Here is a 14,394-nt window from a genome sequence, read left to right on the forward strand (position 1 = left end):
AGACAAACAGGTCAGCAGCTGGCTGAGCAACATCTAGAGCCATGGCTCAGAAGATTTACTGGTCTTTGAAGAATATATTTCCTTCAAATAAGCTCTATTGTTAAAAGAGAAAGAAGATACAGTGAAGCTGTTACCTATAGGAACATTCAACCTTTATAAACCCTGCTCTTATCCAGTATCTTCTGGGTAAGGCTTTTCCAGACCCTGTGTAGTACTTTGACGTGACTGTACTTTGTACAAAGATACAAAACCAAACCTTGGCAGTCTTTTCCAACCTTAGTGATTCTACAAGGATTCTATGACCACTTGTGACATGACCATGAAAGCGCAGTTGAAAGCTACTGGTTTATTTCCCATACATGATTCATTGGTATTGCCTTCATCATATCCCATTAGTGAAGCAGAAAATTCCTACTTCTTTGTAGGAGTCGATAGTTGACACCTTTCCTTCTTCCTCCTCCAGTTATTTTACTATGCAAGTTGATCTAATGACTTGCTGCTACTGAAATTCTTACCACTTGCTCCCTAGCCCATGGCTGCACCACCCACCCTTTCATTTTGCAGCAGCCCTGGCCCACATGCATTTCTAAGCCAGTTTGGCTCATTAAACCCTCTCCTCCATTTTTGTTGTTTGTTTTCTCCCATTTTATTGGATTAAATCAGCTCACTGGGGTCGGCCAAGCAGCAGAAACTGCACAAAGCTGGCAGCATTCTGGGCAGAAAGAGAACTCCCAATTTCCATCAGCAGCGAACCAGTAACGTGGCTCACTGCATCTCCAAAAAACACCCTGAGCCAACAGAGCAATCAGGGAAGCTGCCTCATGTGCACAGCCTAGAACCAGATCAGCTGAGCTAAAGGCTAAAGCTAAAGGCTCTGCAACCCACACTGACTGCAGGAAGAGGCTCACGCCATCAGTCTCGCCAGCTCCTCTGCTCAGCAGCACCTCCAACAGCAAAGGGGCCACATCCGAACCCTGCAGGCTGCAAAGCTGCTGCTGAGGAATGCACAGAAAACCAACAGGCACCAGCTTTAGCAAGTAGGAGTGGTATCCACACAAAGAACTTTATTTTAATCATACAGCAGTGAAAAAGCAAACTTTTAAAGAAAGGGGTGGGGGGAAGAGAGTTTTTTGTCTGCATGTTTAATAAAAACACTTGCTCTAAGACAAAAGTAATTTACATTCTGATAACTCACATTCAAAAATAAATAGAGAAAGGCATCAGGGCATAACATTCAAATGAATACCTAGTAAAAGCAGTAATGTATTTGTATTAATAATCAAGAATGTAACACTGCAATATTTAATCTTGTATCTGTGAACACAAATGTCACCTCCTACACAGCAACAACTGAAGACAGGTACACTATTAGGAGCAGAGACACTGATTTCTGTTAAATTAAAAAGGTAAGAACTGTACTTAATAAAAGTCTTCTCCAAACTGGTATCACAGAAAAACCACTCTGAGTGGCAAACAACAAAAAAATAAATACTGAAATAACTAAAGAAAACTAGTTCAAAAAGAAATTTGATTAACAGACAGGAATCACGATGCAGGATTACCTCTCCCCCAGCATATCCACTCGATTACTTTGCTCTAAGGTACATAACACAGCACACAGAAAGGTTATTCTATTTTAGGATAGTACTAAAATGCAGGCTTTTGCCATTTGGTCCATTTACTTTTTGTTGATTATTTTAGCCTGCTGCATTGGAAAGGAAAGTTGTGTGTCTCTCAATCTTTGGATACAAAAAACCAGAGAAATTACATTCTTCAGCATAAAAGCAAATTTTTGAGAAACCTGTGCATTTCTTTTTTGGTTAGGGTTTTTTTCCTTTTTCTTCTTTTTTTCTTTTTTTCTCAGTTAAGCACATATATTTTATTACTTTCATTCATGCAAAAACTCTGAATTAATGCCATTCCAGATGAGGATTTTACCATAAAATTTAAATAGTCAATTTATCCGAGTACAGAATAAAGGAAAAAAGCTTACCCCACATAATATCTTGCTACTGGACTCTACTCAGTTAGTCAAATTACACTAACCTTACACATTTGCATTCTTACAGATGCAGGCATGACAAATTCATTCAGGAAAACTAAAAGACACATTTAAAATAGATCAGATCTGATAACTACACTTACTCATTTTTACATTAAGAGGCTCACTTAAAAATTACAGGTATCTGCCAGAAAACACAGACACGAAATTGTTTAAACAAACTACAAGTAACCACTGTAGACCCGACAGTAATACTAAAGAAAAATGATTCATATCATTACAATATCAAATCCTTATCTTTCCTAAAAATGTAAGTGCAAATCACAAGTTGCAATTCCAACGTGTAGAGAGCTTGAAATGAGTAAAACAATTCAGGTGTATAACACTATTAATATCCTGTGTTAGCCACATAATATTCAAATAGAGATTGGAAATTTAATTTTAGGGGATTTTTTATTTTTTTGTGAAGGAAGTTCAATTCAATGGGGTTGTATCTCTGAAGGAGCAGGAAGAATCCTCCAACATTCTGTCATTGCCAAATTGTGCCTTAGGCACGGTACTCAATTAGGTTGGTTTTGGCAAGTAGGTTTGCAAAGCAATCACCTGTACAATCACAAACAAAATCTATTCACATTCTGAAGGTGCGAATGCAGCCTTCAATCAACACCTCATAGTATATTATGAACAAACATATTATTCTTGTAGCAATAGGCACAGAAGACCTGCCCAAAGTCCCCCACCTCCACAGCAATGCTTTAGTTTTTAAGCAGAATACGTATTTCCTAAATTTGACGCTCATTCTCAGGACTCTGTGGGGCAACTGTCACCTACTGAATTATGTTAGCTTGACATATACTACAGCAGAGTTAGATATATACCTGAAAAATCCAGTTTGCAAAGATTACAAATGTATCAAGCTGCCAGTAAAGAGTTCCTATATCTACATATGACGGTGCAAGTTAGCAGTGTCATAAAGGCACTTGTCTCTCACAGACAGTACTGTCTTCTCTAATCAGTCCAAAATAGATCTTAAAAATATTTACTGTAACATCCAAAATGGTTTTTACTCCTTAAAGTGGTGCAAATCTTCATCTATAGAACAGTAATTCATTAGTTCATCCTGAAAGAGCTGAGTGCAAATGATCCATAATTGAATATATCTTTATATCTATATTCTTGATATATATCTATATATACTTAAATCATTTTAATGCCATGCTCTCAAAAAAGCCAAAAAACATGCTATAGTAGAAATGTGATTGGCACTAGCAGCCACAAATAAAAAGGTAGGTGCATAAAACAGTACAAGCAAGCTTATTTATGAAGCTACTAAAACAATTAAGTGAATGAGTTGCAAAGAGAGACATTTGCCACAAGTCTTTCCAAGACATGCTTGAAGCCACACCTGACCACGTAGTACACACTTACATCACTAGGGACACCTTTATAGCTGGCTACCTAATTTTACAAAAATAATTCCAAAATGCACATTTCACTTCCAAGTGAACTCTGTCTTCACCAAGTGTGAAAACCAGATGCAACAGCAGAGTTTAAAGACACCTAAGCAGCCACTAAATAAAGTTCAGTGCAGTTTTCAAGGGTGTATGGCTGACAGTTTGAAATCCTCGAAATCCCCTTTATCTGTTTGGTATAAATGTACTGATTTTCCTCTCCAAGTCTCAGTACCTTAAAGCAGTAACTTGAAAGCATTTCCACCAACAAAAGACCCGGTTTTGCAAATCAAAGGGCTCAGGTATTACCAAAATTGACATAATTGGCTTTGCCTATGCAAATGCTAATTTGCAGCTGGCATTATAGCTCCATTAACTGAGAAATCTAGATGGTATGATGGATGGAATAAATCAAGTATAATCCAAAAGCCAGCAGGCTTTTTGCCCTTAGTACTTTATGTCACAACAGCACATTAACAGTATATCCAGACTGCTGTGAAGTTACTGGATGGAGCTTCATGCCTGAATACTAATTTTCATGTCCAGTCTCCTAAATAGTTTTGCCAGTACTGCACCATAAGGAAGTTTCTGTCTTTGAAAAACCTGCATTCGCTGAACATTGCACAAGGCTATTGAAACAAAATCAAGAAAGCTAAAAAGAAAAAAAAAAAAGAAGCTATTTGATCAAGTATTAAGCTATTCCTTCAGAGAATTGCACTTCTTTGCTTACAGCAATGACCAGAATTGCTGATGGTGTACTGACAGTTGCCATGGCAAGTGGGTGACTGCGTGGGGTAGCAGACATATAGCCAAGTCAACTGCTTATGCAATCTCCATGATTTCAGCAAGCACAGAACACTTTATTATGTGCTTCCAATGATCTTCATAAAGTGCCAAGGGGGAAAATGTTGTTCTGTGTCAGGCCACGGCTGTTTCAGTATTCCCATTCATCTGTTTTCATGTCCAGATAGTAAAGAATATTCTGTGCAAGCTTTACTGCCTGCTTCCTGGCAGCCTTACACCGCTGATCACCTTGCGGATCAACAGCATCCAGGGCTAGAAGTTGTTTTGTAAGAAGTTCTTCCAGTCTCATGTAATTTTTATCTGTTCTGTTTCCATCGAATGAAATCACCTCTTGCTGAATTTGAGACAAGTTTCCAAGTACAGTCCAAACTGCTTTATGAGACTGATGTTCAGCAGCAGTTTGCTCTGGATACGTTTGCCTTTTTTCCAGCGCTTCCTTCAAATCAATATATGTTATAAGAGTCTGAACTTCAATTACTGCTCTTCTCCTGGCCTCTCTAATACAGGGATTTTTTCCTGGACTCACTTCATCTAGTTGGGCAATTAGTCCCTGCAACTCTGCTTTGGATCCCAGATACAAATCTGAGGCATTCTCTGTTTTTAAAAGTAAAGAATTAACTTCCTTCATCTTCTTGCGGATCTCTTCTATTTTTAGAATGGACTGATTTTGTGCCAAATCATAAGCATGAGTAGAATTTGCTTCTTCATCCAAGTCCAGGTATTTCTGCAATTTATTGATCTCTTCTACTACTTCCTTTCTGTAATTTCTTATTTCCGTGCGACCGCAGACATCTAAAGCATCCAAATCAGCAATGAGGCCGGTGAGCACACAGGACAGATGCCTGCAGGTATCATTACTGCTCACTCCCATCAGAAGCCCAATGAGAGTTCCTCTGGCTTTGTTCACTTCACACATTACAGAGTTAATTTTGGAGACAGCAGGATGTGCATCATTAGAGAGTGGCAGGGACAGCTGTTGCTTTACACCACTCTCTATAATCTCCTGAACAGCACATATCTTTGTCAGAGTGCGGTATCTTGCTTTGCGTAGAGAAACTTTCCCTCCAGTTTTCACCTGGGTAAGCCTCAACACAATGTCCTGAATTCCTTCTTCAAATTCATCACTTATACAGTTTCCTCCTTTGTAAAGAGATGTGATCTCGCGTTCCACAAGCGACTGCGCCTCCTTGAACAAAGCCTCTATTTCCAGTCTGCGCGGATGGTTTGCATTTTGTTCCAGTTCCTTCAGCAGCCTCTCAGTTTCCTGGGCAGCTCGCTTTCTGGCTTGCTGAATATCCCCCTTCCCTTCGGTGTCTACAGAATCGATTTCAAAAAGCTGTTTCGTAAGGCTTCTTTCCAATTTCTTGTAATCTCGGTCGGTAGACAGCCCGCTGAAGACAGCCACTTGCTGTTCAATCTCTTTGACTTCCTTCTGTATTTCGTGTAACCGTTTTATGGATGGGTGTTGGTTACCCATATCCATTCCTCTTCCCTCGGCCAGCTCCAGATGAACTACGAGGAAAACGAGAACAAGACTTAAGTGCTACACGAGCACACGTTGCAACTTTTACATACTGAAGCACTTCAGCATTACAGCTATTTTAAATATCTTCACCAATACGAGTAAACCACTTACTGATATTTCACAGCCCTTTAATTTGTTACACGTTTCTCTCGGTCGGGCCGCAGGGGCGATGCTTTAGTTGCCACATACCCAGCTCTCGGCTGTTCACCCCCAGCCTCCCGCCCTGCCTTCCTCACCTGCTCTGCAGCCGAAGCCGCCGCAGAACAAACAAGGCACCCGCAGCCCGGGGGGGAACCCGGAGCGGGGGGAGAACAGCGGCCGAACCCGACCGCCCTCGGGCGCCGCAAGCCGGGGCAGCGCTGCTTCCCCGCACATACCTTGCTCCCCCTCAGCACTGGCCGCCCCCAGCCCCTCCATGGCCGCAACTTCCCGCCTCCCCCGCGGTGGGGCCCGGTGCAGCGCGAAGAGGAAATGGCACCGGGCCGCCGCCTGCGGGAGGCCCGTCCGCACCGGCACCGCAGCGAACTCGCGCGGCGCCGCCGACCCGCCCCGGCCACTCACTCACCCGCCGCCCGGCGAGGACCCGCTGCCCGGCCCGGCGCTGCGCCACGGGCCGAGCGCCGCGAACCGCCCGAGCCCCGCCCGGCCCGGCCGCGCACAGGGAGGCGGGGGCCGAGGCGGGCCCAGGCCCGGCCCCGACCCCGACCTGGCCCCGCCCCGCTCGCAGCGCCCGCGCGGCAGCGCCGTAAAGCGCCGGGCCATGGCGGCCGCCCGCTGGCTGCGGGCCGGGGGCTGCTGCCGCCGCCGCCTCCTCTCCTCCGCCTCCTCCTCCGCCCCCTCCGGTGGCGGCCGCGCGGCGGAGCGCGGGGAGCCGCAGGACAGCGCGGTAAACCCGGGCGGGGGGCGGCAGCTGCCGCGGGGGAAGCCTCGGGGGCCGCCGCCCTGGGTGGGGAGCGCTCGGCTGCCCCCGGTAACGCCGGCGGGGCGGGGGCGGCCGGTAGCAAAGCGCGCTCCCCGCGGCCTCTGGGTTTTGGGGTGGTTTTCGAGCCCTCCGTGCTTGTGTTTGGAGGGGCGCTGAGGTCCGGGCTGGGGGGTAACGCCAGGGGTTCCTGAACCCGGCTCGGGCACGCCTGTGTGTGGGCACATGGGTGGAGGAAGAACGCCGGGCTGAGGAAAATTTAGAATCATAGAATTATAAAATATGCTGAGTTTCAGGGGGCCCACAAGGATCACCAAAATTCCATTCGTGGCCTTGTACAGAACAGCCCTAAGAATCGCACCGTGTGTCTGAGAGAGTTGTCCAAAAGCTCCTTCAGCTTGTCATGGCTGGGGCAGTGACCCCATCCCTGCGGAGCTGATGCCATTGACTGTCATCCCTCTGGGTGAAGAGCCTTGAATATCCAGCCCGAAGTTCCTGACACAGCTTCACCCTGTTCCCTCGGGTGCTGTCACTGGTCACCAGAGGGCAGAGAACTGCACCATAAAAAACTTGCGTACTTGCTAGTTCTCTCCACGAAACACACATTTTAAGAGTATCAGTGATAGAGAAAAAAAAAATTTGATTTAAAAATACCTCATGATTCATGCCCATGGTAAAAGAGTTAAAGGTATCTTCTCTGTAGCGCATTTGTAAGTAAAAGTAAATTGTGAATGTTTTTGGTCACAGTAAAGAAATGTGCCTCATTTCTGAACTTGCATGCGTTAAGGTTCCGTGGCGTTCGGGGATTTATTGCAATCAGACCGCGGCGGTGCGGATACCGCTGTGCGTGTTCTCAGGGCCCATAACGCTGTGTGTGTGTTCGCAGGGCCCATAACGCTGTGTGTGTCCACAGGACCGATACCGCTGTGCGTGTTCTCAGGGCCCATAACGCTGTGTGTGTCCCCAGGGCCCGGCGTTCCGTCCCCCCGCGCACTCCCGCAGTGACTGGATCGGGCCCCCGGACCCGCACTCGCACCTGCGCCCCGTCATCTTCCACGCTCCCCCCGAGGAGTCGGCGCTGGAGCGGCGCCTGCGGGAGGCGCGCCAGGAGGCGCAGGACAGCAACCAGCGCTTCTGGGCACGGCACAACCGCGCCTTCCGCCAGGTGAGCCCGCCTGCACCTGCTGGTGCTGCTGCTGCCCGCCCGCCCCACACCGGGGCTTGGCCTCTATGAGGTGGGGCTCGGTTCTGCCCGCTGTTAATACGCTCAGGGTCGCACACAAAATTACAGTTTTGTCATTAATTTCTTTAAATGATGCACAAAACTAAAAATCCCACGTTTTATTGCTGCCTAGTGGCATAGAGTGTTTGCCTTTTTCCTGTCTTGCGCTGAAAGTATAAAGTTGTAGCTGCCCTACATGCAAGACCTGTCTGTGACTAGAGCAGCTGTTGAAAATTATTTCATGGCTGGTCTTTCTCCTGTCATAAGTGAGAGAAATTTGGTGTAATTACCAAGACTAAATGAGGTTAAATGATATATCCCATTTCACTGGCAGCGTATCCCAGCAAGGCTAAAGTGTCTCTGCCTCCTTTCTTGATTTCAGCATTTCACAACAAATGTGGCATTTTTTGCAAGAACAGTAACAGTTCAGTAATACACCATTTTTTATGATGTTGAACGTCATATCCTCCCAAAACTTGCAAAGATCCCAGAAAAAAATGAAGCTTGCTTTTTTTTAATTCCTCAGAACTTTTTTTTAAGTCACACACAAATAATTATTGTGCTTCCATCTAAATAATTTTAATTTTTTAGGCTGCATGTTTTTCTGTGTGCTCAATCTCAGTTATACAGTACAGCATGTTTCCATAGTTTGTTTTATAAATTGAAAGTTTGAATCCTGTCAAACAACACTGAAGTTTGGCTGTAGCTTTACTCCACAAATCAGTTTTATATGTATCAGTAGGACACTTGGATGAATTAATTGATGCATGCAGGTAGCAGGAGCTAAGTCACCAGTTTAACTAACTCACTGGATTAAGAAAAGTCTTTAGTTGACACTTCCAAGTATAACAAGTATTGCTAGTTATTTCAAAGGGTGTTGAACACTACATTGGTTTGTAATTAAAAACAATGGTTAACTTCAAGGACTGACTACATCCCATTCTAATCTGGAAAAACATGTTTTAGGAAAAAGAAGAATTTATTTATTCAAGACTGAAAGCCAAGGGTCTGGAAATGAGAGATGAATCAGGTTAGTGAGATCTTTGTTAATAGTTTAGGATGCATTCTGAATTCTGTTTAAATTTTGTTAGTTTATGCTCTTTGTATTCTGTCACAAGTAAATCTTAGGGATAGGATTTAGAAGTGTTTTCAGGAGTGTGATACAAAAAGAGACAAGGAGCTTTTCAGAGATGTGCACGTGGGGCTCAGATCATCTGTTGCACTGTTCTCCCCCTAATTCCTTCCCTGCAGCAAGAGGGAATGTGCTGAAATCCTAGCCCAGGAATATAATAATTGTGTAGCCTAAGGAGGAGGGGACTTTCTACTTTCACACCTCCTAAGCCAGTGAGCTGGCTGAGATGAACATACAGAGCATTGCCTCAAGTGCATGTTATGGTTGCATGGATAAATTCAGAGTCTTTGGCTCCAGGTCCCTGGTGTGTCCAATGAATACAATATTTTTCCTTGAGGGAGAGGAAGCCAGCTTCTGGGGAGATGGCAGCTGCTATCTGCGTGTCTCTGCCTGAGCACAGTTGCTGTAAAATAGTTGTCTCTCTAATTCATTGTGTGAAAATGAAAACAAAATGCCTTCATAATAATAGTGAATTGGGCATTGTAGTATGAGGTTGAATACTTTGTTCACAGAATAATGATCTGTTTGAGTTTAGTGAAGCATCTGCTCTGACGTTCTGTATGTCACAGACCATTATTTTTCCTTTCTGTTTGTATCCTGGTGATCAGTGTGTGCTTGAGAAGTAACTTTAATTAAGATCTATGTTGTTTCAAATGCACATTTTTTATATTGCTATTTTGGGCTTTTTTTTTGTTTGTTTAGCTTTTATACTCTAGAAGTAAAAGAGAGTGAACACATACTTCCATTAAAAATAAGTATATATCTACTGCATGCCTTTGGTCAGCTATTCTATAATACAGCTGTGAGTGTTTTGTAAAAATAAAAATACACATGAACAGTTGGAACAAAATTTACTTTTCTATGAAATGAATCCGTTTTGCTGATACCAGTAGGAAGGAATTAACTATATGTGTTAAGCTGGCAGCCCTCAAATGTGTTTAGAGTTAATTTATCCCATTGTATGTTAATACATTGTGGTATGTTAGTTTTTTAAATAATGTCAAATAGAACCAATCAATAATTTACATTTCTGTGATCAATCTCAAGAGCCTTAAAACGCATTTTGGAAGAGTAACAAATTGAATATCACAATTCCATCTCCCTCATCATATCCATGTTCCCTGGGGCATTGAAATTTGACTTTCATTTTTGGGACACTTTGTGCCAGAAGGTTTGTGTAGGAATTGTCTGGTAGAGTTGAGAATATTTGCTGGTTCTCAGGATTAGACATCTGTGCTGTAGCCACAGGTCTTCCTGTTCTTCCTTATCTATTTTGGTTATGAGTGACATATTCAAAATCATTTTTTGTATTTGCCTCTTTCTAAAATAATTGCCTGCTAGATTGTTTGGAAGCCTGATATCTCAGAACATGAACTTTTTGCCTGAAGTAACTTGAAATTTATCAACAGTAATAGAAAAAGAATTACATCTGAAAATACCATGTCACTTGTGGATAGTGTTCTTTTGATATTTATGGACTTGCTTTAGGGGGGGAAATTAAGTTACTAAATGCTCTTACTGGTATTGTTTAGGCTTCAGCCCTGTGAGAAATTGTTTTATTCAAAGGATAGATACTCCTAGATCTATGCACATTTTCATAGGGGTTCACTGGTTCCCTAAGTACTCTAAGAGCATATAAACTTTATCACTTCCACAAGTAATAGGGGTATAAGAACTATGCCAGCTTTGAGATGATCAGTATTTTTAATCTGCTGTGCTCTCTAGATAAGTTTGAAGAAGTTGAAAGATAAAGGCATAATAATTTGTTCAGGGTTACACAGGAAGCTTGTAGGAGCAGGGAGTTAGACCTAGCATCTGAACCCAGTGTTTTCATCCAAAGAATTGCCTTGACTTTGTTACACCAAAACCTATTTTCAGGTCAGAAAGCAACACTGAATGCAGAAGAAATGGCTGACTTTTACAAGGACTTTCTAAATAGAAATTTAAAAAAGCATTTGCAGTATAACAGGTATGTAGAAGGTATTTATGTTGGCCATTATACATTACAGTCTAAGTGAAAGATATAGGATCAGCTTTAAAATGTGAACATTTTTTCTGTAATTGGTAAAACAGCACAAACCCCTGTAATTTTGGAAAATTATTTTTTTAATGCTATTATTAGCATTTGACAGAAAGTTGCATTATCACTTGAGTTCTGCTGCTGCTTATTGTTGTTTTAGTGGAAAGATAAGCTCAAGTCTGAGGTTTAAAGAGACAAGATCAGGCACATTTTATTAACTTAGGGCATGGCTCTTTTCATGCTGCTAATTGAAACTGATAAATATGCAAATAGACCACTTGAAAGTTCTGTATAACAGATTCTAGCTGCCTGTTAAATAAGGACAACTAAATATGGTTTATCTCAAAGGAAAATCTTTAATGGGAGTAACATTTAATAATCTTGGGTCTATTATTTTGCAAGTGTCTAGTAAAAAAAGAATCAGCTTTGGAGTTGGGCAAGGCCTAAATTGATCAGTCCTGGGTAGAATCTCAGCCACAGCCACATTCAACTCTTGACAGCATCTCCTGCATTGTTTCAGTGTTACTGTGTGTACAACAACTCTATAAACTGGACTGGGGATCTGAAAGGGATGAAAAATGACTTGCAAACACACCCCCCCCTGCAAATAGCTGTGTAGACTTAAAAAAGGGCTAGGAATGAGGGAGGAATGGGAAGGTGGAGAAAGACAGCACTTAATCCAGGATAACTGACCACTGAATGTGAAAGCACAGCTGCAGTTTCCTCCCTGTACTGGACTGGGAGATTATTGGGCTCAAAAGTGTCAAGTGTGACTGGGCTCCTAATGACATAATGCTACTGAGCATTCTGCCTTCACTGTAACTGATCTATGACAAATGGTGGCTTAAGGTTCTTCATGTGTAAGAACAATTTAACTAACAAATATTTAAATAAGCACATCTTATCTCGCCCATGGAGGGGCAGAGGGGAACACTCACCATGATCCAAAGCAACAGCATGAAAAGATGCAAAGTAAGAAATAGTTTTTAGTGAAAGGATTGTCAATACATTGGCTATAATTGATATGTGGGAATGCAGGTAGTTCATCTTAGAACTGGTTACCAGTTGCCATTGTTGCAGTGACCTTAGGATAGTGTGCCATCTTCAGGGTAAGATAATTCATGCTTTGTGCTTAAACACGACCTTCCTTGCTGCTGACTTGTAAAATCAGGTTGTGACAGCTGCGTTGTTGTAGTTTCAAAGTGGAACTGCACAGCCCTGAAAACAGCAGAGCTTATTACAGGCACTCTGATTTTGAGGGGTCATATTTATAAAAATCTGTTTATGCATTTAGCTGTATGTTCTTTTGCAGTATTGCCAGCTGGCCTGAAAACTGGCAGCTGAAGTGTTGCAACTTCTAAAATGTAGTTAAAATTGAAGCAATGACTGTGCATAGATGCCTTGAATATTTAGTTCAGGGTACTTAGACTGGAAATACAATTTAGTTTTGGAAAAAAAATTCAAGAAGGATGTAGGAAATTAAATGTGAAAGGGGAAAAGAAACAGTTGCAATGTTAGCATGATATTTTTATTTAACATGACATTTGAAGGGGTAGCTCAGTGCTGCCTGTCAGTGTGAATTTGGCTGCTGTCCTCACTGAGAGGCTGGTATCTCAGGCTTATGTTAGACCTATGCATGCAAGGTTTGCCCCAGACATCTCAAGAGAAGACCTAAATCCCAGTGTTCTAGTTCTAGAATTCCACGTATCCTATTGCTTCTTGTGAGCATTTTACAGCATGGGAGTGAGATCCTTGTTAGAAACTAGAAAAAAAAATTGATATTCTTTTAATTTGTAACAGGGGCAAGAACTTGAAACCACTTTTCAGAGGTTAAAAATGGCTGATGCAGACTATACTGTGAATAATTTGAATTGGTTCCAGAAGCCATGCATGATTCATAAAAATTAAGTTATTTAAACATATAAAAACTAACTTTGACCATATTAAAGGCATTATCTTTAAAAGATATTGCAGTAGAAAGATAATGTGGGTATAGAAAATGGGTTATACAATTAGCCTTTAAAGTGTGATTTGATTTTATTTTTTCCTACCCTTGTATGAGACCAACTCTGCCCTTTACAACACAGGCATCTTCATCCACACACAAACAAATCTTACCTGAGGCACAGCACTGGCAGGAAGTTAGTCCAGACAGCTGGGTGATCAGTTTTACTTCTGAAACATGAGACATGGTTTTAACTGTTTTATCTCAGCTGATTTCAAATACAGTTGCAAGCCTATAATCCACGTGTCATCTGTTCATGAATGTGGATATACACATAGACTTTTTCATAGGTTATTTAACTGTTACTAGGCAGGAAAAGTGTTACCACAAAGAACCGAAAATGCAGGTCATCACTGCAATGTCATTTGTCAATGCCAGAGGATATTTTAATATAATTGTGTATATTTTTCCTGTACTTGTTCCGTGTGCTGATGATTTTCTTGGCTTTGGAATCCTAGAGATTGGTATAAACGTAACTTTAGGATCACATTCCTCATGGGACAAGTAGCACTGTCGAGAGCTCTGAGGTGGCTTCGTTGGAGAAAGAAAAATGTGGAACAGTAATCACAGCTCCATGAAGAATGCAACATTGTATGCTATAAACTTGTGGTTTATAGTAATGTTCATAATCTGAATGGTTGATGCAATAATTACTTGAATTTGTTTGTTAAAACTATGTAAATAAAAGTCAACACTGCTTAATTTATAAGCACTATGTAGATTTCCTTTACCCTTTATTCCAAGAATATCTAAAATTTCTCCACGAAAACACAACCAAGAAAACGTTTAAAAGCTGTTCTTTGTTTATGTCAGATGGAATGGGTAATGACTATGCTGTTTTTACTGTAGAGTTGTGGCTGCTAAAGAATGTGAAATTCAGTGTGCTGTACCTGAACTCTGGTCTCAGAATGATGTCTCCACTCACTATATTAGTATATAAAGACAAAAATGCGTCATTTTGCCTTTCTGGGGCAGTAGCTATCCCAAAGTAACACAAAATGGGTGAAGGAACAAGTTTGATTTGTGAGTGTATATATATACAATCAATTTAGAATAATCCTCTCTTCAGTGGGATTATTTGCTAGTTTTAATAAAGATTTAAGATATGGTTTCATATAAAATGCTAATGCAATAGGTTCTTCTTAGATTTTTGTTTAATTAAGAGAAATGGTACAAGAGCTCCTCTGATCAAAACATTGGTAAATGTTTTAGTTGCTGAGCAATTTGACAAATGTGCTGCCTGGCATTTAATCTTGGTAGAAGACAAAACTGGTATCTCCTGTATGGAGAACAACATTACTATAAGTATGCACT

General features: G+C 41.8%; 2 protein-coding genes across 2 annotated transcripts; one reads left to right on the forward strand and one right to left on the reverse strand.

Annotated features, from left to right (window-relative positions):
- Nucleotides 1-1,029: 1,029 nt before the first annotated feature.
- BAG5 (BAG cochaperone 5) lies at nt 1,030-6,480 on the reverse strand. Its single transcript, XM_063399446.1, has 2 exons — nt 6,348-6,480; nt 1,030-5,769 (listed from the first exon to the last, which is right to left on the reverse strand). Exon 2 carries the CDS (start codon nt 5,738-5,740, stop codon nt 4,388-4,390), a length of 1,353 nt encoding a protein of 450 aa, XP_063255516.1. The 5' UTR covers nt 5,741-5,769; nt 6,348-6,480; the 3' UTR covers nt 1,030-4,387.
- Nucleotides 6,481-6,483: 3 nt separating this feature from the next.
- Nucleotides 6,484-13,789, forward strand: LOC134551616 (cytochrome c oxidase assembly factor 8). The gene is made up of 5 exons (XM_063399447.1): nt 6,484-6,668; nt 7,669-7,866; nt 8,890-8,953; nt 10,934-11,024; nt 13,539-13,789. Exons 1-5 carry the CDS (start codon nt 6,543-6,545, stop codon nt 13,642-13,644), a joined length of 585 nt encoding a protein of 194 aa, XP_063255517.1. The 5' UTR covers nt 6,484-6,542; the 3' UTR covers nt 13,645-13,789.
- The last annotated feature ends 605 nt before the right edge of the window (nt 13,790-14,394 follow it).

The sequence above is a fragment of the Prinia subflava genome, chromosome 5 (assembly GCF_021018805.1).
Source record: "Prinia subflava isolate CZ2003 ecotype Zambia chromosome 5, Cam_Psub_1.2, whole genome shotgun sequence".
Classification (NCBI taxonomy): Eukaryota; Metazoa; Chordata; class Aves; order Passeriformes; family Cisticolidae; genus Prinia; species Prinia subflava.

What these genes read in the sequence shown, in the direction of transcription:
- BAG5 (XM_063399446.1), bottom strand. Translation starts at nt 5,740, where the DNA reads ATGGATATGGGTAACCAACACCCATCCATAAAACGGTTACACGAAATA.
- LOC134551616 (XM_063399447.1), top strand. Translation starts at nt 6,543, where the DNA reads ATGGCGGCCGCCCGCTGGCTGCGGGCCGGGGGCTGCTGCCGCCGCCGC. An exon ending in GGGAGCCGCAGGACAGCGCG is followed by an intron (nt 6,669 to 7,668) that starts GTAAACCCGGGC and finishes GTGTGTCCCCAG; the next exon opens with GGCCCGGCGTTCCGTCCCCC. An exon ending in AAGCATTTGCAGTATAACAG is followed by an intron (nt 11,025 to 13,538) that starts GTATGTAGAAGG and finishes TTGGAATCCTAG; the next exon opens with AGATTGGTATAAACGTAACT.